The 24976-nt window shown below is 36.7% G+C and overlaps 1 protein-coding gene across 1 annotated transcript in view; it reads right to left on the reverse strand.

Moving 5' to 3' along the window:
- The window catches only part of PPP1R16A (protein phosphatase 1 regulatory subunit 16A), a 315248-nt gene that overhangs the window by 26392 nt on the left and 263880 nt on the right, over window positions 1-24976 (reverse strand). Inside the window, exon 8 of the mRNA XM_053715494.1 lies at window positions 1355-1484. Coding sequence (XP_053571469.1) covers window positions 1355-1484 — 130 coding nt within the window. The remainder of the gene's footprint in view (window positions 1-1354; window positions 1485-24976) is intronic.

A 24976-nucleotide genomic window follows, 5' to 3' on the forward strand; every position in this document is an offset into this window, starting at 1 on the left:
ATGATTAACCCCTTAGTTCAAAAAACGGATCAAAAAAACGAAATAGACGTTTTTTAACAGTCACAAACAACTGCTACAGCAAGCTGTGGCCCTACCTTCCCCAATAAACGACTTTGGAAAGCCTTTGGGCCCTTTAGAGATGTCCTATAGCATTCAGAGGGCCTTTGAGGGAAGCTGTATGTCACAGTTTGTAATTTTAACTGCACCAACTGTAACTTTCATACTACAACAGTGGAAATTGTTTCTAGTCAAAATTTAAGCCAGACATGTGGAAAAAACTAGGCCCCAATAAAGTTTTATCACCAAAGCATATATAAAAACGATTAAACATGCCAGCAAACGTTTTATATTGCAATATCATAAGGGTATTACCCCTGGGAGTAAGCATGATACTAGTCGTTATTAAATCACTGTATTCAGGCTTAACTTACATTAATCCGGTATCAGCAGCATTTTCTAGTGTTTTCCATCTCTAGAAAAAATTATAACTGCACATACCTGATAGCAGAATAAACTGCACGCCATTCTCTCGCTGAAGTTACCTCATCTGTGTAATCCCCTCAGACATATGTGAGAATAGCAATGGATCTTAGTTACAACCTGCTAAGATCATAGAAACCTCAGGCAGATTCTTCTTCTATTTACTGCCTGAGATAAAATAGCACAACACCGGTACTATTTAAAAATAAAAAACTTTTGATTGAAGAAAATAAACTAGCTATATTTAACCACTCTCTCCTACAACGTCCTAGCTTGTTGAGAGTTGCAAGAGAATGACTGGGTATGACAGTTAGGGGAGGAGCTATATTACAGCTCTGCTGTGGGTGTCCTCTTGCAACTTCCTGTTGGGAATGAGAATATCCCACAAGTAATGGATGATCCGTGGACTGGATACACCTTACAAGAGAAATGTCAGACACGACCACCCCTGGTATTGTTGTAAAGATGCCTGTAAAACAGGATGTGCGCTATTGGCAGCCGTGTGAGCCGCACTTTATGCAAGTGCTTGAAATAGGCCCTCAGAAGTCCCAGAGTTCCTCTGTAAGCTGCGCTACCATGTGATTTCGCTCATGGACCACAGAAGCTGTTTAGTTATTGGTGGTTTATGCATTTGTGGCACTGTAGCCTGTGTGGTGATAACGCTATTCCAATCCATGCACCAGCTTTTATACGAATTGAATAACCTGATGGGAAGTTATAGCTAACAATGCCAAGCAAACCCCAGAGGCACATGAGGTTGTTGTCGGTAACAGGTTCCAGTTAATAAAACGCTGCGCTGTGAGGGCCCAAATAAGGCCGTCACCATCCCTGTAGCTCAGCGCAGAACCTCTCCGGTCAGTGTATGGTTACCTACCCGCGGCTGCCTGCGCTGGACGTTCTCCTCTGCAGCGCTGTCTTGTGCTTGTCCTGGGATTTCTTAATTGCGTCATGTTTATGCTTCAGCTCCAAGAGCTTTGCTCGGACGTCCTCATCGCCACAAACGTCTATGGGCATAGAAAGTACAAAGGATTTGTGTTTAATATAATATATCAGCAGTGTGCGGCGCTGTATGAGGTACTAGTAATGTACGTTACTGTATAAAGTCACATTGATATGTGTTACTGTATGAGGTACTAGTAATGTACGTTACTGTATAAAGTCACATTGATATGCGCTACTGTATGAGTTACTAGTAATGTACGTTACTGTATAAAGTCACATTGATATGCGTTACTGTATGAGGTACAAGTAATGTACGTTACTGTATAAAGTCACATTGATATGTGTTACTGTATGAGGTACTAGTAATGTACGTTACTGTATAAAGTCACATTGATATGCACTACTGTATGAGGTACTAGTAATGTACGTTACTGTATAAAGTCACATTGATATGCGTTACTGTATGAGGTACTAGTAATGTACGTTACTGTATAAAGTCACATTGATATGCGTTACTGTATGAGGTACTAATAATGTACGTTACTGTATAAAGTCACATTGATATGCGTTACTGTATGAGGTACTAGTAATGTACGTTACTGTATAAAGTCACATTGATATGCGCCACTGTATGAGATACTAGTAATGTACGTTACTGTATAAAGTCACATTGATATGCGCTACTGTATGAGGTACTAATAATGTACGTTACTGTATAAAGTCACATTGATATGCGCTACTGTATGAGCTACTAGTAATGTACGTTACTGTATAAAGTCACATTGATATGCGCTACTGTATGAGGTACTAATAATGTACGTTACTGTATAAAGTCACATTGATATGCGTTACTGTATGAGGTACTAGTAATGTACGTTACTCTATAAAGTCACATTGATATGCGCTAGTGTATGAGTTACTAGTAATGTACGTTACTGTATAAAGTCACATTGATATGCGTTACTGTATGAGGTACTAGTAATGTACGTTACTGTATAAAGTCACATTGATATGCACTACTGTATGAGGTACTAGTAATGTACGTTACTGTATAAAGTCACATTGATATGTGCTACTGTATGAGTTACAAGTAATGTACGTTACTGTATAAAGTCACATTGATATGCACTACTGTATGAGATACTAGTAATGTACGTTACTGTATAAAGTCATATTGATATGCGCTACTGTATGAGGTACAAGTAATGTACGTTACTGTATGAGGTACTAGTAATGTACGTTACTGTATAAAGTCACATTGATATGCACTACTGTATGAGGTACTAGTAATGTACGTTACTGTATAAAGTCACATTGATATGTGTTACTGTATGAGGTACTAGTAATGTACGTTACTGTATAAAGTCACATTGATATGCACTACTGTATGAGGTACTAGTAATGTACGTTACTGTATAAAGTCACATTGATATGCGTTACTGTATGAGGTACTAGTAATGTACGTTACTGTATAAAGTCACATTGATATGCGTTACTGTATGAGGTACTAATAATGTACGTTACTGTATGAGGTACTAGTAATGTACGTTACTGTATAAAGTCACATTGATATGCGTTACTGTATGAGGTACTAATAATGTACGTTACTGTATAAAGTCACAATGATAAGCGCTACTGTATGAGGTACTAGTAATGTACGTTACTGTATAAAGTCACATTGACATGCGTTACTGTATGAGGTACTAGTAATGTACGTTACTGTATAAAGTCACATTGATATGCGCTACTGTATGAGGTACTAGTAATGTACATTACTGTATAAAGTCACATTGATATGCGCTACTGTATGAGGTACTAGTAATGTACATTACTGTATAAAGTCACATTGATATGCGTTACTGTATGAGGTACTAGTAATGTACGTTACTGTATATAGTCACATTGACATGCGTTACTGTATGAGGTACTAGTAATGTACGTTACTGTATAAAAACATAATTTATGCTTACCTGATAAATTCCTTTCTTCTGTTGTGTGATCAGTCCACGGGTCATCATTACTTCTGGGATATAACTCCTCCCCAACAGGAAATGCAAGAGGATTCACCCAGCAGAGCTGCATATAGCTCCTCCCCTCTACGTCACCCCCAGTCATTCGACCAAGAATCAACGAGAAAGGAGAAACCAAGGGTGAAGTGGTGACTGGAGTATAATTTAAAAGATATTTACCTGCCTTAAAAAACAGGGCGGGCCGTGGACTGATCACACAACAGAAGAAAGGAATTTATCAGGTAAGCATAAATTATGTTTTCTTCTGTTATGTGTGATCAGTCCACGGGTCATCATTACTTCTGGGATACCAATACCAAAGCAAAAGTACACGGATGACGGGAGGGATAGGCAGGCTCATTATACAGAAGGAACCACTGCCTGAAGAACCTTTCTCCCAAAAATAGCCTCCGAAGAAGCAAAAGTGTCAAATTTGTAAAATTTGGAAAAAGTATGAAGCGAAGACCAAGTTGCAGGCTTGCAAATCTGTTCAACAGAGGCCTCATTCTTAAAGGCCCAAGTGGAAGCCACAGCTCTAGTAGAATGAGCTGTAATTCTTTCAGGAGGCTGCTGTCCAGCAGTCTCATAGGCTAAACGAATTATGCTACGAAGCCAGAAGGAGAGAGAGGTAGCCGAAGCCTTATGACCTCTCCTCTGACCAGAGTACACGACAAACAGGGAAGACGTTTGTCGAAAATCCTTAGTTGCCTGCAAGTAGAACTTGAGGGCACGAACTACATCCAGATTGTGTAGAAGACGTTCCTTCTTTGAAGAAGGATTCGGGCACAGGGAAGGCACCACGATCTCTTGATTGATGTTCCTGTTAGTGACTACCTTAGGTAAGAACCCAGGTTTAGTACGCAGAACTACCTTATCTGAATGAAAAATCAAATAAGGAGAATCACAATGTAAAGCTGATAACTCAGAGACTCTCCGAGCCGAAGAAATAGCCATTAAAAATAACACTTTCCAAGATAACAACTTTATATCAATGGAATGAAGGGGTTCAAACGGAACTCCTTGTAGAACGTTAAGAACAAGGTTTAAACTCCATGGCGGAGCAACAGTTTTAAACACAGGCTTGATCCTAGCTAAAGCCTGACAAAAGGCCTGGACGTCTGGATTTTCTGACAGACGCCTGTGTAACAAGATGGACAGAGCTGAGATCTGTCCCTTTAATGAGCTAGCCGATAAACCCTTTTCTAAACCTTCTTGTAGAAAGGACAATATCCTAGGAATCCTAACCTTACTCCAGGAGTAACCTTTGGATTCGCACCAGTATAGGTATTTACGCCATATCTTGTGGTAAATCCTTCTGGTAACAGGCTTCCTAGCCTGTATCAGGGTATCAATAACCGACTCAGAAAAACCACGTTTTGATAAAATCAAGCGTTCAATTTCCAAGCAGTCAGCTTCAGAGAAGTTAGATTTTGATGTTTGAATGGACCCTGTATCAGAAGGTCCTGTCTTAGAGGTAGAGACCAAGGCGGACAGGATGACATGTCCACTAGATCTGCATACCAAGTCCTGCGTGGCCATGCAGGCGCTATTAGAATCACTGATGCTCTCTCCTGTTTGATTTTGGCAATCAATCGAGGAAGCAGCGGGAAGGGTGGAAACACATAAGCCATCCCGAAGTTCCAAGGTGCTGTCAAAGCATCTATCAGAACCGCTCCCGGATCCCTGGATCTGGACCCGTAGCGAGGAAGTTTGGCGTTCTGGCGAGACGCCATGAGATCTATCTCTGGTTTGCCCCAACGTCGAAGTATTTGGGCAAAGACCTCCGGATGAAGTTCCCACTCCCCCGGATGAAAAGTCTGGCGACTCAAGAAATCCGCCTCCCAGTTCTCCACTCCCGGGATGTGGATTGCTGACAGGTGGCAAGAGTGAGACTCTGCCCAGCGAATTATCTTTGATACTTCCATCATTGCTAGGGAGCTTCTTGTCCCTCCTTGATGATTGATGTAAGCTACAGTCGTGATGTTGTCCGACTGAAACCTGATGAACCCCCGAGTTTTTAACTGGGGCCAAGCCAGAAGGGCATTGAGAACTGCTCTCAATTCCAGAATGTTTATTGGCAGGAGACTTTCCTCCTGATTCCATTGTCCCTGAGCCTTCAGAGAATTCCAGACAGCACCCCAACCTAGTAGGCTGGCGTCTGTTGTTACAATTGTCCAGTCCGGCCTGCTGAATGGCATCCCCCTGGACAGATGTGGCCGAGAAAGCCACCATAGAAGAGAGTTTCTGGTCTCTTGATCCAGATTCAGAGTAGGGGACAAGTCTGAGTAATCCCCATTCCACTGACTCAGCATGCACAATTGCAGCGGTCTGAGATGTAGACGTGCAAAGGGTACTATGTCCATTGCTGCTACCATTAAGCCGATCACCTCCATGCATTGAGCTACTGACGGGAGTTGAATGGAATGAAGGACACGGCATGCATTTAGAAGCTTTGTTAATCTGTCTTCTGTCAGATAAATCTTCATTTCTACAGAATCTATAAGAGTCCCCAAGAATGGAACTCTTGTGAGAGGAAAGAGAGAACTTTTCTTTTCGTTCACTTTCCATCCATGCGACCTTAGAAATGCCAGAACTGACTCTGTATGAGACTTGGCAGTTTGAAAGCTTGAAGCTTGTATCAGAATGTCGTCTAGGTACGGAGCTACCGAAATTCCTCGCGGTCTTAGTACCGCCAGAAGGGCACCCAGAACCTTTGTGAAGATTCTTGGAGCCGTAGCCAATCCGAATGGAAGAGCTACAAACTGGTAATGCCTGTCTAAGAAGGCAAACCTTAGATACCGGTAATGATCTTTGTGAATCGGTATGTGAAGGTAAGCATCCTTTAAATCCACTGTGGTCATGTACTGACCCTTTTGGATCATGGGTAAGATTGTCCGAATAGTTTCCATTTTGAACGATGGAACTCTTAGGAATTTGTTTAGGATCTTTAAATCCAAGATTGGCCTGAAAGTTCCCTCTTTTTTGGGAACCACAAACAGGTTTGAGTAAAACCCTTGTCCTTGTTCCGACCGCGGAACCGGATGGATCACTCCCATTAATAACAGATCTTGTACACAGCGTAGAAACGCTTCTTTCTTTATCTGGTTTGTTGACAACCTTGACAGATGAAATCTCCCTCTTGGGGGAGAGAATTTGAAGTCTAGAAGGTATCCCTGAGATATGATCTCTAGCGCCCAGGGATCCTGAACATCTCTTGCCCAAGCCTGGGCGAAGAGAGAGAGTCTGCCCCCCACTAGATCCGGTCCCGGATCGGGGGCCCTCGGTTCATGCTGTCTTTGGGGCAGCAGCAGGTTTCCTGGCCTGCTTGCCCTTGTTCCAGGACTGGTTAGGTTTCCAGCCTTGTCTGTAACGAGCAACAGCTCCTTCCTGTTTTGGTGCAGTGGAAGTTGGTGCCGCTCCTGCTTTGAAATTCCGAAAGGGACGAAAATTAGACTGTCTAGCCTTAGCTTTGGCTTTGTCTTGAGGCAGGGCGTGGCCCTTACCTCCTGTAATGTCAGCGATAATTTCTTTCAAACCGGGCCCAAATAAAGTTTGCCCCTTGAAAGGTATATTAAGTAATTTGGACTTAGAAGTTACATCAGCTGACCAGGATTTTAGCCACAGCGCCCTACGTGCCTGAATGGCGAATCCTGAGTTCTTAGCCGTAAGTTTGGTTAAATGTACTACGGCCTCCGAAATGAATGAATTAGCTAGTTTAAGGACTCTAAGCCTGTCCGTAATGTCGTCCAGCGTAGCTGAACTAAGGTTCTCTTCCAGAGACTCAATCCAAAATGCTGCCGCAGCCGTAATCGGCGCGATGCATGCAAGGGGTTGCAATATAAAACCTTGTTGAACAAACATTTTCTTAAGGTAACCCTCTAATTTTTTATCCATTGGATCTGAAAAAGCACAGCTATCCTCCACCGGGATAGTGGTACGCTTAGCTAAAGTAGAAACTGCTCCCTCCACCTTAGGGACCGTTTGCCATAAGTCCCGTGTGGTGGCGTCTATTGGAAACATCTTTCTAAATATTGGAGGGGGTGAGAACGGCACACCGGGTCTATCCCACTCCTTAGTAACAATTTCAGTTAGTCTCTTAGGTATAGGAAAAACGTCAGTACTCGCCGGTACCGCAAAGTATTTATCCAACCTACACAATTTCTCTGGTATTGCAACAGTGTTACAATCATTAAGAGCCGCTAAAACCTCCCCTAGTAATACACGGAGGTTCTCCAATTTAAATTTAAAATTTGAAATATCTGAATCCAATCTGTTTGGATCAGAACCGTCACCCACAGAATGAAGCTCTCCGTCCTCATGCTCTGCAAGCTGTGACGCAGTATCAGACATGGCCCTAGTATTATCAGCGCACTCTGTTCTCACCCCAGAGTGATCACGCTTGCCTCTTAGTTCTGGTAATTTAGCCAAAACTTCAGTCATAACAGTAGCCATATCTTGTAATGTTATCTGTAATGGCCGCCCAGATGTACTAGGCGCCACAATATCACGCACCTCCCGGGCGGGAGATGCAGGTACTGACACGTGAGGCGAGTTAGTCGGCATAACTCTCCCCTCGCTGTTTGGTGAAATTTGTTCAATTTGTACAGATTGGCTTTTATTTAAAGTAGCATCAATACAGTTAGTACATAAATTTCTATTGGGCTCCACCTTGGCATTGGAACAAATGACACAGGTATCTTCCTCTGAATCAGACATGTTTAACACACTAGCAATAAACTTGCAACTTGGTTACAATCTTATTTAACAAAAACGTACTGTGCCTCAAAGAAGCACTAAACGATTAAATGACAGTTGAAATAATGAACTGAAAAACAGTTATAGCATCAATCCTTAAAAACAACACAACTTTTAGCAAAGGTTTGTTCCCCTTAGTAAAGTAACAATAATTAAATTTGAAACATAAAAATTACAGAGCAACGTTTTTAATCACAGTCAATATATAAGTCTCACAGCTCTGCTGAGAGAATCTACCTCCCTCCAAAGAAGTTTGAAGACCCCTGAGTTCTGTTAGAGATGAACCGGATCATGCAGGAAATACAAGAGTAACTGACTGGAAATTTTTGATGCGTAGCAAAGAGCGCCAAAAACGGCCCCTCCCCCTCACACACAGCAGTGAGAGAGAAACGAAACTGTCACAATTAAAACAAGCAACTGCCAAGTGGAAAAATAATGCCCAAACATTTATTCACTCAGTACCTCAGAAAATGCAAACGATTCTACATTCCAGCAAAAACGTTTAACATAATAAATACCTATTCAAAGGTTTAATGTACTTTTAACAGAGTAATTCCAGTGAAATACCATCCCCAGAATACTGAAGTGTAGAGTATACATACATGTCATTATAACGGTATGGCAGGATTTTCTCATCAATTCCATTCAGAAAATAAAAACTGCTACATACCTCAATGCAGATTCATCTGCCCGCTGTCCCCTGATCTGAAGCTTTTACCTCCCTCAGATGGCCGAGAAACAGCAATATGATCTTAACTACTCCGGTTAAAATCATAGTAAAAACTCTGGTAGATTCTTCTTCAAACTCTGCCAGAGAGGCAATAACACGCTCCGGTGCTATTGTAAAATAACAAACTTTTGATTGAAGTTATAAAAACTAAGTATAATCACCATAGTCCTCTCACACATCCTATCTAGTCGTTGGGTGCAAGAGAATGACTGGGGGTGACGTAGAGGGGAGGAGCTATATGCAGCTCTGCTGGGTGAATCCTCTTGCATTTCCTGTTGGGGAGGAGTTATATCCCAGAAGTAATGATGACCCGTGGACTGATCACACATAACAGAAGAAATCACATTGATATGCGCTACTGTATCAGGTACTAGTAATGTACATTACTGTATAAAGTCACATAGATATGCGTTACTGTATGAGGTACTAGTAATGTACGTTACTTTATAAAGTGACATTGATATGCGCTACTGTATGAGGTACTAGTAATGTACGTTACTGTATAAAGTCACATTGATATGTGTTACTGTAGGAGGTACTAGTAATGTACGTTACTGTATAAAGTCACATTGATATGTGTTACTGTATAAGGTACTAGTAATGTACGTTACTGTATAAAGTCACATTGATATGCGTTACTGTATGAGGTACTAGTAATGTACGTTACTGTATAAAGTCACATTGATATGCGCTACTGTATGAGGTACTAGTAATGTACGTTACTGTATAAAGTCACATTGATATGTGCTACTGTATGAGGTACAAGTAATGTACGTTACTGTATGAGGTACTAGTAATGTACGTTACTGTATAAAGTCACATTGATATGCGTTACTGTATGAGGTAGTAGTAATGTACGTTACTGTATAAAGTCACATTGATATGCGCTACTGTATGAGGTACAAGTAATGTACGTTACTGAATGAGGTACTAGTAATGTACATTACTGTATAAAGTCACATAGATATGCGTTACTGTATGAGGTACTAGTAATGTACGTTACTTTATAAAGTGACATTGATATGCGTTACTGTATGAGGTAGTAGTAATGTACGTTACTGTATAAAGTCACATTGATATGCGCTACTGTATGAGGTACAAGTAATGTACGTTACTGTATGAGGTACTAGTAATGTACGTTACTGTATAAAGTCACAATGATATGCGTTACTGTATGAGGTACAAGTAATGTACGTTACTGTATAAAGTCACATTGATATGCGCTACTGTATGAGGTACTAGTAATGTACGTTACTGTATAAAGTGACATTGATATGCGCCACTGTATGAGATACTAGTAATGTACTTTACTGTATAAAGTCACATTGATATGCGCTACTGTATGAGGTACTAGTAATGTACGTTACTGTATGAGGTACTAGTAATGTACGTTACTGTATAAAGTCACTGATATGCGCTACTGTATGAGGTACTAGTAATGTACGTTACTGTATAAAGTCACATTAATATGCACTACTGTATGAGGTACTAGTAAAGTACGTTACTGTATAAAGTCACATTGATATGCGTTACTGTATGAGGTACTAGTAATGTACGTTACTGTATAAAGTGACATTGTTATGCGCCACTGTATGAGATACTAGTAATGTACTTTACTGTATAAAGTCACATTGATATGCGCTACTGTATGAGGTACTAGTAATGTACGTTACTGTATATAGTCACATTGATATGCGCTACTGTATGAGGTACAAGTAATGTACGTTACTGAATAAAGTCACATTGATATGCGCTACTGTATGAGGTACTAGTAATGTACATTACTGTATAAAGTGACATTGATATGTGCCACTGTATGAGATACTAGTAATGTACTTTACTGTATAAAGTCACATTGATATGCGCTATTGTATGAGGTACTAGTAATGTACGTTACTGTATAAAGTCACATTGATATGCGTTACTGTATGAGGTACTAGTAATGTACGTTACTGTATAAAGTCACATTGATATGCGTTACTGTATGAGGTACTAGTAATGTACGTTACTGTATAAAGTCACATTGATATGCGTTACTGTATGAGGTACTAGTAATGTACGTTACTGTATAAAGTCACATTGATATGCGCTACTGTATGAGGTACTAGTAATGTACGTTACTGTATAAAGTCATATTGATATGCGCTACTGTATAAGGTACTAGTAATGTACGTTACTGTATAAAGTCACATTGATATGTGTTACTGTATGAGGTACTAGTAATGTACGTTACTGTATAAAGTCACATTGATATGCACTACTGTATGAGGTACTAGTAATGTACGTTACTGTATAAAGTCACATTGATATGCGTTACTGTATGAGGTACTAGTAATGTACGTTACTGTATAAAGTCACATTGATATGCGTTACTGTATGAGGTACTAATAATGTACGTTACTGTATGAGGTACTAGTAATGTACGTTACTGTATAAAGTCACATTGATATGCGCTACTGTATAAGGTACTAGTAATGTACCTTACTTTATAAAGTCACATTGATATGCGCTACTGTATGACGTACTAGTAATGTACGTTACTGTATAAAGTCACATTGATATGAGTTACTGTATGAGGTACAAGTAAGGTACGTTACTGTATAAAGTCACATTGATATGCGCTACTGTATGAGGTACTAATAATGTACGTTACTGTATAAAGTCACATTGATATGCGCTACTGTATGAGGTACTAATAATGTACGTTACTGTATAAAGTCACATTGATATGCGCTACTGTATGAGCTACTAGTAATGTACGTTACTGTATAAAGTCACATTGATATGCGCTACTGTATGAGGTACTAGTAATGTACGTTACTGTATAAAGTCACATTGATATGCGCTACTGTATGAGGTACTAGTAATGTACGTTACTGTATAAAGTCACATTGATATGCGTTACTGTATGAGGTACAAGTAATGTACGTTACTGTATAAAGTCACATTGATATGCGTTACTGTATGAGGTACAAGTAATGTACGTTACTGTATAAAGTCACATTGATATGCGCTACTGTATGAGGTACTAGTAATGTACGTTACTGTATAAAGTCACATTGATATGCGTTACTGTATGAGGTACAAGTATTGTACGTTACTGTATAAAGTCACATTGATATGCGCTACTGTATGAGGTACCAGTAATGTACGTTACTGTATAAAGTGACATTGATATGCGCCACTGTATGAGATACTAGTAATGTACTTTACTGTATAAAGTCACATTGATATGTGCTACTGTATGAGGTACTAGTAATGTATGTTACTGTATAAAGTCACATTGATATGCGCTACTGTATGACGTACTAGTAATGTATGTTACTGTATAAAGTCACTGATATGCGCTACTGTATGAGGTACTAGTAATGTACGTTACTGTATAAAGTCACATTGATATGCGCTACTGTATGACGTACTAGTAATGTACATTACTGTATAAAGTCACATTGATATGAGTTACTGTATGAGGTACAAGTAAGGTACGTTACTGTATAAAGTCACATTGATATGCGCTACTGTATGAGGTACTAGTAATGTACGTTACTGTATAAAGTCACATTGATATGCGCTACTGTATGAGGTACTAGTAATGTATGTTACTGTATAAAGTCACATTGATATGCGTTACTGTATGAGGTACAAGTAATGTACGTTACTGTATAAAGTCACATTGATATGCGCTACTGTATGAGGTACAAGTAATGTACGTTACTGTATAAAGTCACATTGATATGCGCTACTGTATGAGGTACTAGTAATGTACGTTACTGTATAAAGTCACATTGATATGCGCTACTGTATGAGGTACTAGTAATGTACGTTACTGTATAAAGTCACATGGATATGCGTTACTGTATGAGGTACAAGTAATGTACGTTACTGTATAAAGTCACATTGATATGCGTTACTGTATGAGGTACTAGTAATGTACGTTACTGTATAAAGTCACATTGATATGCACTACTGTATGAGGTACTAGTAATGTACGTTACTGTATAAAGTCACATTGATATGCGTTACTGTATGAGGTACTAGTAATGTACGTTACTGTATAAAGTCACATTGATATGCGCTACTGTATGAGGTACTAGTAATGTACGTTACTGTATAAAGTCACATTGATATGCGCTACTGTATGAGGTACTAATAATGTACGTTACTGTATAAAGTCACATTGATATGCGTTACTGTATGAGGTACTAGTAATGTACGTTACTGTATAAAGTCACATTGATATGCGCTAGTGTATGAGTTACTAGTAATGTACGTTACTGTATAAAGTCACATTGATATGCGCTACTGTATGACGTACTAGTAATGTACATTACTGTATAAAGTCACATTGATATGAGTTACTGTATGAGGTACAAGTAAGGTACGTTACTGTATAAAGTCACATTGATATGCGCTACTGTATGAGGTACTAGTAATGTACGTTACTGTATAAAGTCACATTGATATGCGCTACTGTATGAGGTACTAGTAATGTACGTTACTGTATATGGTCACATTGATATGCGCTACTGTATGAGGTACAAGTAATGTACGTTACTGTATAAAGTCACATTGATATGCGCTACTGTATAAGGTACTAGTAATGTACGTTACTGTATAAAGTCACATTGATATGCGTTACTGTATGAGGTACAAGTAATGTACGTTACTGTATAAAGTCACATTGATATGCGCTACTGTATGAGGTACTAGTAATGTACGTTACTGTATAAAGTCACATTGATATGCGCTACTGTATGAGGTACTAGTAATGTACGTTACTGTATAAAGTCACATTGATATGCGTTACTGTATGAGGTACAAGTAATGTACGTTACTGTATAAAGTGACATTGATATGCGCTACTGTATGAGGTACTAGTAATGTACGTTACTGTATAAAGTGACATTGATATGCGCCACTGTATGAGATACTAGTAATGTACTTTACTGTATAAAGTCACATTGATATGCGCTACTGTATGAGGTACTAGTAATGTACGTTACTGTATAAAGTCACATTGATATGCGCTACTGTATGAGGTACTAGTAATGTACGTTACTGTATAAAGTCACATTGATATGTGTTACTGTAGGAGGTACTAGTAATGTACGTTACTGTATAAAGTCACATTGATATGTGTTACTGTATAAGGTACTAGTAATGTACGTTACTGTATAAAGTCACATTGATATGCGTTACTGTATGAGGTACTAGTAATGTACGTTACTGTATAAAGTCACATTGATATGCGCTACTGTATGAGGTACTAGTAATGTACGTTACTGTATAAAGTCACATTGATATGTGTTACTGTAGGAGGTACTAGTAATGTACGTTACTGTATAAAGTCACATTGATATGTGTTACTGTATAAGGTACTAGTAATGTACGTTACTGTATAAAGTCACATTGATATGTGTTACTATACGAGGTACTAGTAATGTACGTTACTTTATAAAGTCACATTGATATGTGTTACTATACGAGGTACTAGTAATGTACGTTACTGTATAAAGTCACATTGATATGTGCTACTGTATGAGTTACAAGTAATGTACGTTACTGTATAAAGTCACATTGATATGCGTTACTGTATGAGGTACAAGTAATGTACGTTACTGTATAAAGTCACATTGATATGTGTTACTGTATGAGGTACTAGTAATGAACGTTACTGTATAAAGTCACATTGATATGTGTTACTGTATGAGGTACTAGTAATGTACGTTACTGTATAAAGTCACATTGATATGCGCTACTGTATGAGGTACTAGTAATGTACGTTACTGTATAAAGTCACATTGATATGCGCTACTGTATGAGGTACTAGTAATGTACGTTACTGTATAAAGTCACATTGATATGTGTTACTGTATGAGGTACTAGTAATGTACGTTACTGTATAAAGTCACATTGATATGCGTTACTGTATGAGGTACTAGTAATGTACGTTACTGTATGAGGTACTAGTAATGTACGTTACTGTATAAAGTCACATTGATATGCACTACTGTATGAGGTACTAGTAATGTACGTTACTGTATAAAGTCACATTGATATGCGCTACTGTATGAGGTACAAGTAATGTACGTTACTGTATAAAGTCACATTGATATGCGCTACTGTATGAGGTACAAGTAATGTACGTGACTGTATGAGGTACTAGTAATGTACGTTACTGTATAAAGTCACATTGATAAGCGCTACTGTATGAGGTACTAGTAATGTACGTTACTGTATAAATTTACATTGATATGCGCTACTGTATGAGGTACTAGTAATGTACGTTACTGTATAAAGTCACATTGATATGCGTTACTGTATAAGGTACTAGTAATGTACGTTACTGTATAAAGTCACATTGATATGCGCTACTGTATGAGGTACAAGTAATGTACGTTACTGTATGAGGTACTAGTAATGTACGTTACTGTATAAAGTCACATTGATAAGCGCTACTGTATGAGGTACTAGTAATGTACGTTACTGTATAAAGTCACATTGATATGCGCTACTGTATGAGGTACTAGTAATGTACGTTACTGTATAAAGTCACATTGATATGCGCTACTGTATCAGGTACTAGTAATGTACGCTACTGTATAAAGTCACATTGATATGCGCTACTGTATGAGGTACTAGTAATGTACGTTACTGTATAAAGTCACATTGATATGTGTTACTATACGAGGTACTAGTAATGTACGTTACTTTATAAAGTCACATTGATATGTGTTACTATACGAGGTACTAGTAATGTACGTTACTGTATAAAGTCACATTGATATGTGCTACTGTATGAGTTACAAGTAATGTACGTTACTGTATAAAGTCACATTGATATGCGTTACTGTATGAGGTACAAGTAATGTACGTTACTGTATAAAGTCACATTGATATGTGTTACTGTATGAGGTACTAGTAATGAACGTTACTGTATAAAGTCACATTGATATGTGTTACTGTATGAGGTACTAGTAATGTACGTTACTGTATAAAGTCACATTGATATGCGCTACTGTATAAGGTACTAGTAATGTACGTTACTGTATAAAGTCACATTGATATGCGCTACTGTATGAGGTACTAGTAATGTACGTTACTGTATAAAGTCACATTGATATGTGTTACTGTATGAGGTACTAGTAATGTACGTTACTGTATAAAGTCACATTGATATGCGTTACTGTATGAGGTACTAGTAATGTACGTTACTGTATGAGGTACTAGTAATGTACGTTACTGTATAAAGTCACATTGATATGCACTACTGTATGAGGTACTAGTAATGTACGTTACTGTATAAAGTCACATTGATATGCGCTACTGTATGAGGTACAAGTAATGTACGTTACTGTATGAGGTACTAGTAATGTACGTTACTGTATAAAGTCACATTGATAAGCGCTACTGTATGAGGTACTAGTAATGTACGTTACTGTATAAAGTCACATTGATATGTGCTACTGTATGAGGTACTAGTAATGTACGTTACTGTATAAAGTCACATTGATATGCGTTACTGTATAAGGTACTAGTAATGTACGTTACTGTATAAAGTCACATTGATATGCGCTACTGTATGAGGTACTAGTAATGTACGTTACTGTATAAAGTCACATTGATATGTGCTACTGTATCAGGTACTAGTAATGTACGTTACTGTATAAAGTCACATTGATATGCGTTACTGTATAAGGTACTAGTAATGTACGTTACTGTATAAAGTCACATTGATATGCACTACTGTATGAGGTACTAGTAATGTACGTTACTGTATAAAGTCACATTGATATGCGTTACTGTATAAGGTACTAGTAATGTACGTTACTGTATAAAGTCACATTGATATGCGCTACTGTATGAGGTACAAGTAATGTACGTTACTGTATGAGGTACTAGTAATGTACGTTACTGTATAAAGTCACATTGATAAGCGCTACTGTATGAGGTACTAGTAATGTACATTACTGTATAAAGTCACATTGATATGCGCTACTGTATGAGGTACTAGTAATGTACGTTACTGTATAAAGTCACATTGATATGCGCTACTGTATCAGGTACTAGTAATGTACGCTACTGTATAAAGTCACATTGATATGCGCTAGTGTATGAGGTACTAATAATGTACGTTACTGTATAAAGTCACATTGATATGCGCTACTGTATGAGGTACTAGTAATGTACATTACTGTATAAAGTCACATTGATATGCGCTAGTGTATGAGTTACTAGTAATGTACGTTACTGTATAAAGTCACATTGATATGCGCTACTGTATGAGGTACTAGTAATGTACGTTACTGTATAAAGTCACATTGATATGCGCTACTGTATGAGGTACTAGTAATGTACGTTACTGTATAAAGTCACATTGATATGCGCTACTGTATGAGGTACTAGTAATGTACGTTACTTTATAAAGTCACATTGATATGTGTTACTGTATGAGGTACTAGTAATGTACTTTACTGTATAAAGTCACATTGATATGCGCTACTGTATGAGGTACTAGTAATGTATGTTACTGTATAAAGTCACATTGATATGCGCTACTGTAGGACGTACTAGTAATGTATGTTACTGTATAAAGTCACTGATATGCGCTACTGTATGAGGTACTAGTAATGTACGTTACTGTATAAAGTCACATTGATATGCGCTACTGTATGAGGTACTAGTAATGTACGTTACTGTATAAAGTCACATTGATATGCGCTACTGTATGACGTACTAGTAATGTACGTTACTGTATAAAGTCACATTGATATGTGCTACTGTATGAGGTACTAGTAATGTACGTTACTATATAAAGTCCCATTGATATGCGTTACTGTATGAGGTACTAGTAATGTACGTTACTGTATAAAGTCACATTGATATGCGTTACTGTATGAGATACTAGTAATGTACGTTACTGTATAAAGTCACATTGATATGCGTTACTGTATGAGGTACAAGTAATGTACGTTACTGTATAAAGTCACATTGATATGTGTTACTGTATGAGGTACTAGTAATGTACGTTACTGTATAAAGTCACATTGATATGCGCTACTGTATGAGGTACTAGTAATGTACGTTACTGTATAAAGTCACATTGATATGTGTTACTGTATGAGGTACTAGTAATGTACGTTACTGTATAAAGTCACATTGATATGTGTTACTGTATAAGGTACTAGTAATGTACGTTACTGTATAAAGTCACATTGATATGCGCTACTGTATGAGGTACTAGTAATGTACGTTACTGTATAAAGTCACATTGATAAGCGCTACTGTATGAGGTACTAGTAATGTATGTTACTGTATAAAGTCACATTGATATGTGTTACTGTATGAGGTACTAGTAATGTATGTTACTGTATAAAGTCACATTGATATGTGTTACTGTATGAGGTACTAGTAATGTACGTTACTGTATAAAGTCACATTGATATGCACTACTGTATGAGGTACTAGTAATGTACGTTACTGTATAAAGTCACATTGATATGCGCTACTGTATGAGGTACAAGTAATGTACGTTACTGTATGAGGTACTAGTAATGTACGTTACTGTATAAAGTCACATTGATATGCGCTACTGTATGAGGTACTAGTAATGTACGTTACTGTATAAAGTCACATTGATATGCGCTACTGTATGAGGTACTAGTAATGTAAATTACTGTATAAAGTCACATTGATATGTGCTACTGTATGAGGTACAAGTAATGTACGTTACTGTATAAAGTCACATTGATATGCGCTACTGTATGAGGTACTAGTAATGTACGTTACTGTATGAGGTACTAGTAATGTACGTTACTGTATAAAGTCACATTGATATGTGTTACTGTATGGGGTACTAGTAATGAACGTTACTGTATGAGGTACTAGTAATGTACGTTACTTTATAAAGTCACATTGATATGTGTTACTGTATGAGGTACTAGTAATGTACTTTACTGTATAAAGTCACATTGATATGCGTTACTGTATGAGGTACTAGTAATGTACGTTACTGAATAAAGTCATATTGATATGTGTTACTATACGAGGTACTAGTAATGTACGTTACTGTATAAAGTCACATTGATATGTGTTACTATACGAGGTACTAGTAATGTACGTTACTGTATAAAGTCACATTGATATGCGCTACTGTATGAGGTACTAATAATGTACATTACTGTATAAAGTCACATTGATATGTGTTACTATACGAGGTACTAGTAATGTACGTTACTGTATAAAGTCACATTGATATGTGTTACTATACGAGGTACTAGTAATGTACGTAAATGTATAAAGTCACATTGATATGTGTTACTATACGAGGTACTAGTAATGTACGTTACTGTATAAAGTCACATTGATATGTGTTACTGTATGAGGTACTAGTAATGTACGTTACTGTATAAAGTCACATTGATATGCGCTACTGTATGAGGTACTAGTAATGTATGTTACTGTATAAAGTCACATTGATATACGCTACTGTATGAGGTACTAGTAATGTACGTTACTGTATAAAGTCACATTGATATGTGTTACTGTATAAGGTACTAGTAATGTACGTTACTGTATAAAGTCACATTGATATGCACTACTGTATGAGGTACTAGTAATGTACGTTACTGTATAAAGTCACATTGATATGCGCTACTGTATGAGGTACAAGTAATGTACGTTACTGTATGAGGTACTAGTAATGTACGTTACTGTATAAAGTCACATTGATATGCGCTACTGTATGAGGTACTAGTAATGTACGTTACTGTATAAAGTCACATTGATATGCGCTACTGTATGAGGTACTAGTAATGTACGTTACTGTATAAAGTCACATTGATATGCGTTACTGTATGAGGTACTAATAATGTATGTTACTGTATAAAGTCACATTGATATGTGCTACTGTATGAGGTACTAGTAATGTACGCTACTGTATAAAGTCACATTGATATGCGCTAGTGTATGAGGTACTAATAATGTACGTTACTGTATAAAGTCACATTGATATGCACTACTGTATGAGGTACTAGTAATGTACGTTACTGTATAAAGTCACATTGATATGCGCTACTGTATGAGGTACTAATAATGTACGTTACTGTATAAAGTCACATTGATATGTGTTACTATACGAGGTACTAGTAATGTACGTTACTGTATAAAGTCACATTGATATGTGTTACTATACGAGGTACTAGTAATGTACGTTACTTTATAAAGTGACATTGATATGTGTTACTATACGAGGTACTAGTAATGTACGTTACTGTATAAAGTCATATTGATATGTGTTACTATACAAGGTACTACTAATGTACGTAAATGTATAAAGTCACATTGATATGTGTTACTATACGAGGTACTAGTAATGTACGTTACTGTATAAAGTCACATTGATATGTGTTACTATACGAGGTACTAGTAATGTACGTTACTGTATAAAGTCATATTGATATGTGTTACTATACGAGGTACTAGTAATGTACGTTACTGTATAAAGTCACATTGATATGTGTTACTATACGAGGTACTAGTAATGTACGTTACTGTATAAAGTCACATTGATATGTGTTACTATACGAGGTACTAGTAATGAACGTTACTTTATAAAGTCACATTGATATGTGTTACTATACGAGGTACTAGTAATGTACATTACTGTATAAAGTCATATTGATATGCGCTATTGTATGAGGTACTAGTAATGTACGTTACTATACGAGGTACTAGTAATGTACGTTACTGTATAGTCACATTAATATGCGCTAGTGTATGAGGTACTAATAATGTATATTACTGTATAAAGTGACATTGATATGCGCTACTGTATGAGGTACTAGTAATGTACGTTACTATACGAGGTACTAGTAATGTACGTTACTTTATAAAGTCACATTGATATGCGCTACTGTATGAGGTACTAGTAATGTACGTTACTGTATAAAGTCACATTGATATGTGCTACTGTATGAGGTACTAGTAATGTACGTTACTGTATAAAGTCACATTGATATGCGCTACTGTATGAGGTACTAGTAATGTACATTACTGTATAAAGTCACATAGATATGCGTTACTGTATGAGGTACTAGTAATGTACGTTACTTTATAAAGTGACATTGATATGCGTTACTATATGAGGTACAAGTAATGTACGTTACTGTATAAAGTCACATTGATATGCGCTACTGTATGAGGTACTAATAATGTACGGTACTGTATAAAGTCACATTGATATGTGTTACTATACGAGGTACTAGTAATGTACGTTACTGTATAAAGTCATATTGATATGTGTTACTATACGAGGTACTAGTAATGTACGTTACTGTATAAAGTCATATTGATATTTGTTACTATACGAGGTACTAGTAATGTACGTTACTGTATAAAGTCACATTGATATGTGTTACTATACGAGGTATTAGTAATGTACGTTACTGTATAAAGTCACATTGATATGTGTTACTATACGAGGTACTAGTAATGTACGTTACTTTATAAAGTCACATTGATATGTGTTACTATACGAGGTACTAGTAATGTACGTTACTGTATAAAGTCATATTGATATGTGTTACTATACGAGGTACTAGTAATGTACGTTACTGTATAAAGTCACATTGATATGTGTTACTATACGAGGTACTAGTAATGTACGTTACTGTATAAAGTCACCTTGATATGTGTTACTATACGAGGTACTAGTAATGAACGTTACTTTATAAAGTCACATTGATATGTGTTACTATACGAGGTACTAGTAATGTACGTTACTTTATAAAGTCACATTGATATGCGCTACAGTATGAGGTACTAGAAATGTATGTTACTGTATAAAGTGACATTGATATGCGCTACTGTATGAGGTACTAGTAATGTATGTTACCGTATGAGGTACTAGTAATGTACGTTACTTTATAAAGTCACATTGATATGCGCTACAGTATGAGGTACTAGAAATGTACGTAACTGTATAAAGTCACATTAATATGCGCTACTGTATGAGGTACAAGTAATGTACGTTACTTTATAAAGTCACATTGATATGCGCTACAGTATGAGGTACTAGAAATGTACGTAACTGTATAAAGTCACATTAATATCCACTACTGTATGAGGTACTAGTAATGTACGTAACTGTATAAAGTCACATTAATATCCACTACTGTATGAGGTACTAGTAATGTACGTAATTGTATAAAGTCACATTGATATGCGCTACTGTATGAGGTACTAGTAATGTACTTTACTGTATAAAGTCACATTGATATGAGTTACTGTATGAGGTACTAGTAATGTACGTTACTGTATAAAGTCATATTGATATGTTTTACTATACGAGGTACTAGTAATGTACGTTACTGTATAAAGTCACATTGATATGTGTTACTATACGAAGTACTAGTAATGTACGTTACTGTATAAAGTCACATTGATATGCGCTACTGTATGAGGTACTAATAATGTACGTTACTGTATAAAGTCACATTGATATGTGTTACTATACGAGGTACTAGTAATGTACGTTACTTTATAAAGTGACATTGATATGTGTTACTATACGAGGTACTAGTAATGTACGTAAATGTATAAAGTCACATTGATATGTGTTACTATACGAGGTACTAGTAATGTACGTTACTGTATAAAGTCACATTGATATGTGTTACTATACGAGGTACTAGTAATGTACGTTACTGTATAAAGTCATATTGATATGTGTTACTATACGAGGTACTAGTAATGTACGTTACTGTATAAAGTCACATTGATATGTGTTACTATACGAGGTACTAGTAATGAACGTTACTTTATAAAGTCACATTGATATGCGCTATTGTATGAGGTACTAGTAATGTACGTTACTATACGAGGTACTAGTAATGTACGTTACTCTATAGTCACATTAATATGCGCTAGTGTATGAGGTACTAGTAATGTACATTACTGTATAAAGTCACATTGATATGCGCTACTGTATGAGGTACTAGTAATGTACGTTAATATACGAGGTACTAGTAATGTACTTTACTGTATAAAGTCACATTGATATGCGCTACTGTATGAGGTACTAGTAATGTACGTTACTGTATAAAGTCACATTGATATGCGCTACTGTATGAGGTACTAGTAATGTACGTTACTGTATAAAGTCACATTGATATGTGTTACTATACGAAGTACTAGTAATGTACGTTACTGTATAGTCACATTAATATGCGCTAGTGTATGAGGTACTAATAATGTATATTACTGTATAAAGTCACATTGATATGCGCTACTGTATGAGGTAGAAGTAATGTACGTTACTTTATAAAGTCAAATTGATATGCGATACTGTATGAGGTACAAGTAATGTACGTTACTGTATAAAGTCACATTGATATGCGCTACTGTATGAGGTACTAGTAATGTACGTTACTGTATAAAGTCACATTGATATGTGTTACTATACGAGGTACTAGTAATGTACGTTACTGTATAAAGTCATATTGATATGTGTTACTATACGAGGTACTAGTAATGTACGTTACTGTATAAAGTCATATTGATATGTGTTACTATACAAGGTACTAGTAATGTACGTTACTGTATAAAGTCACATTGATATGTGTTACTATACGAGGTATTAGTAATGTACGTTACTGTATAAAGTCATATTGATATGTGTTACTATACGAGGTACTAGTAATGTACGTTACTGTATAAAGTCACATTGATATGTGTTACTATACGAGGTACTAGTAATGTACGTTACTGTATAAAGTCACATTGACATGCGTTACTGTATGAGGTACTACTAATGTACGTTACTGTATAAAGTCACATTGATATGTGTTACTATACGAGGTACTAGTAATGTACGTTACTGTATAAAGTCACATTGATATGCGCTACTGTATGAGGTACTAATAATGTACGTTACTGTATAAAGTCACATTGATATGTGTTACTATACGAGGTACTAGTAATGTACGTTACTTTATAAAGTCACATTGATATGTGTTACTATACGAGGTACTAGTAATGAACGTTACTTTATAAAGTCACATTGATATGTGTTACTATACGAGGTAGTAGTAATGTACGTTACTGTAAAAAGTCATATTGATATGCGCTACTGTATGAGGTACTAGTAATGTACGTTACTATACGAGGTACTAGTAATGTACGTTACTGTATAGTCACATTAATATGCGCTAGTGTATGAGGTACTAATAATGTATATTACTGTATAAAGTGACATTGATATGCGCTACTGTATGAGGTACTAGTAATGTATGTTACTGTATAAAGTCACATTGATATGCGCTACTGTACGAGGTACTAGTAATGTACGTTACTATACGAGGTACTAGTAATGTACGTTACTTTATAAAGTCACATTGATATGCGCTACTGTCTAAAATACAAGTAATGTATGTTACTTTATAAAGTCACATTGATATGCGCTACTGTATGAGGTACTAGTAATGTACGTTAATATACGAGGTACTAGTAATGTACGTTACTTTATAAAGTCACATTGATATGCACTACAGTATGAGGTACTAGAAATGTACGTAACTGTATAAAGTCACATTAATATGCACTACTGTATGAGGTACAAGTAATGTACGTTACTGTATAAAGTAACATTGATATGCGTTACTATACGAGGTAGTAGTAATGTACGTTCCTGTATAAAGTCACATTGATATGCGCTACTGTATGAGGTACTAGCAATGTACGTTCCTGTATAAAGTCACATTGATATGCACTACTGTATGAGGTACTAGTAATTTACGTTACTGTATAAAGTCACATTGATATGCGCTACTGTATGAGGTACAAGTAATGTACGTAACTGTATAAAGTCACATTGATATGTGTTACTGTATGAGGTACTAGTAATGAACGTTACTGTATGAGGTACTAGTAATGTATGTTACTGTATAAAGTCACATTGATATGTGTTAGTGTATGGGGTACTAGTAATGAACGTTACTGTATGAGGTACTAGTAATGTACGTTACTGTATAAAGTCACATTGATATGCACTACTGTATGA

This window comes from Bombina bombina, chromosome 5, assembly GCF_027579735.1.
Source record: "Bombina bombina isolate aBomBom1 chromosome 5, aBomBom1.pri, whole genome shotgun sequence".
NCBI lineage: Eukaryota > Metazoa > Chordata > Amphibia > Anura > Bombinatoridae > Bombina > Bombina bombina.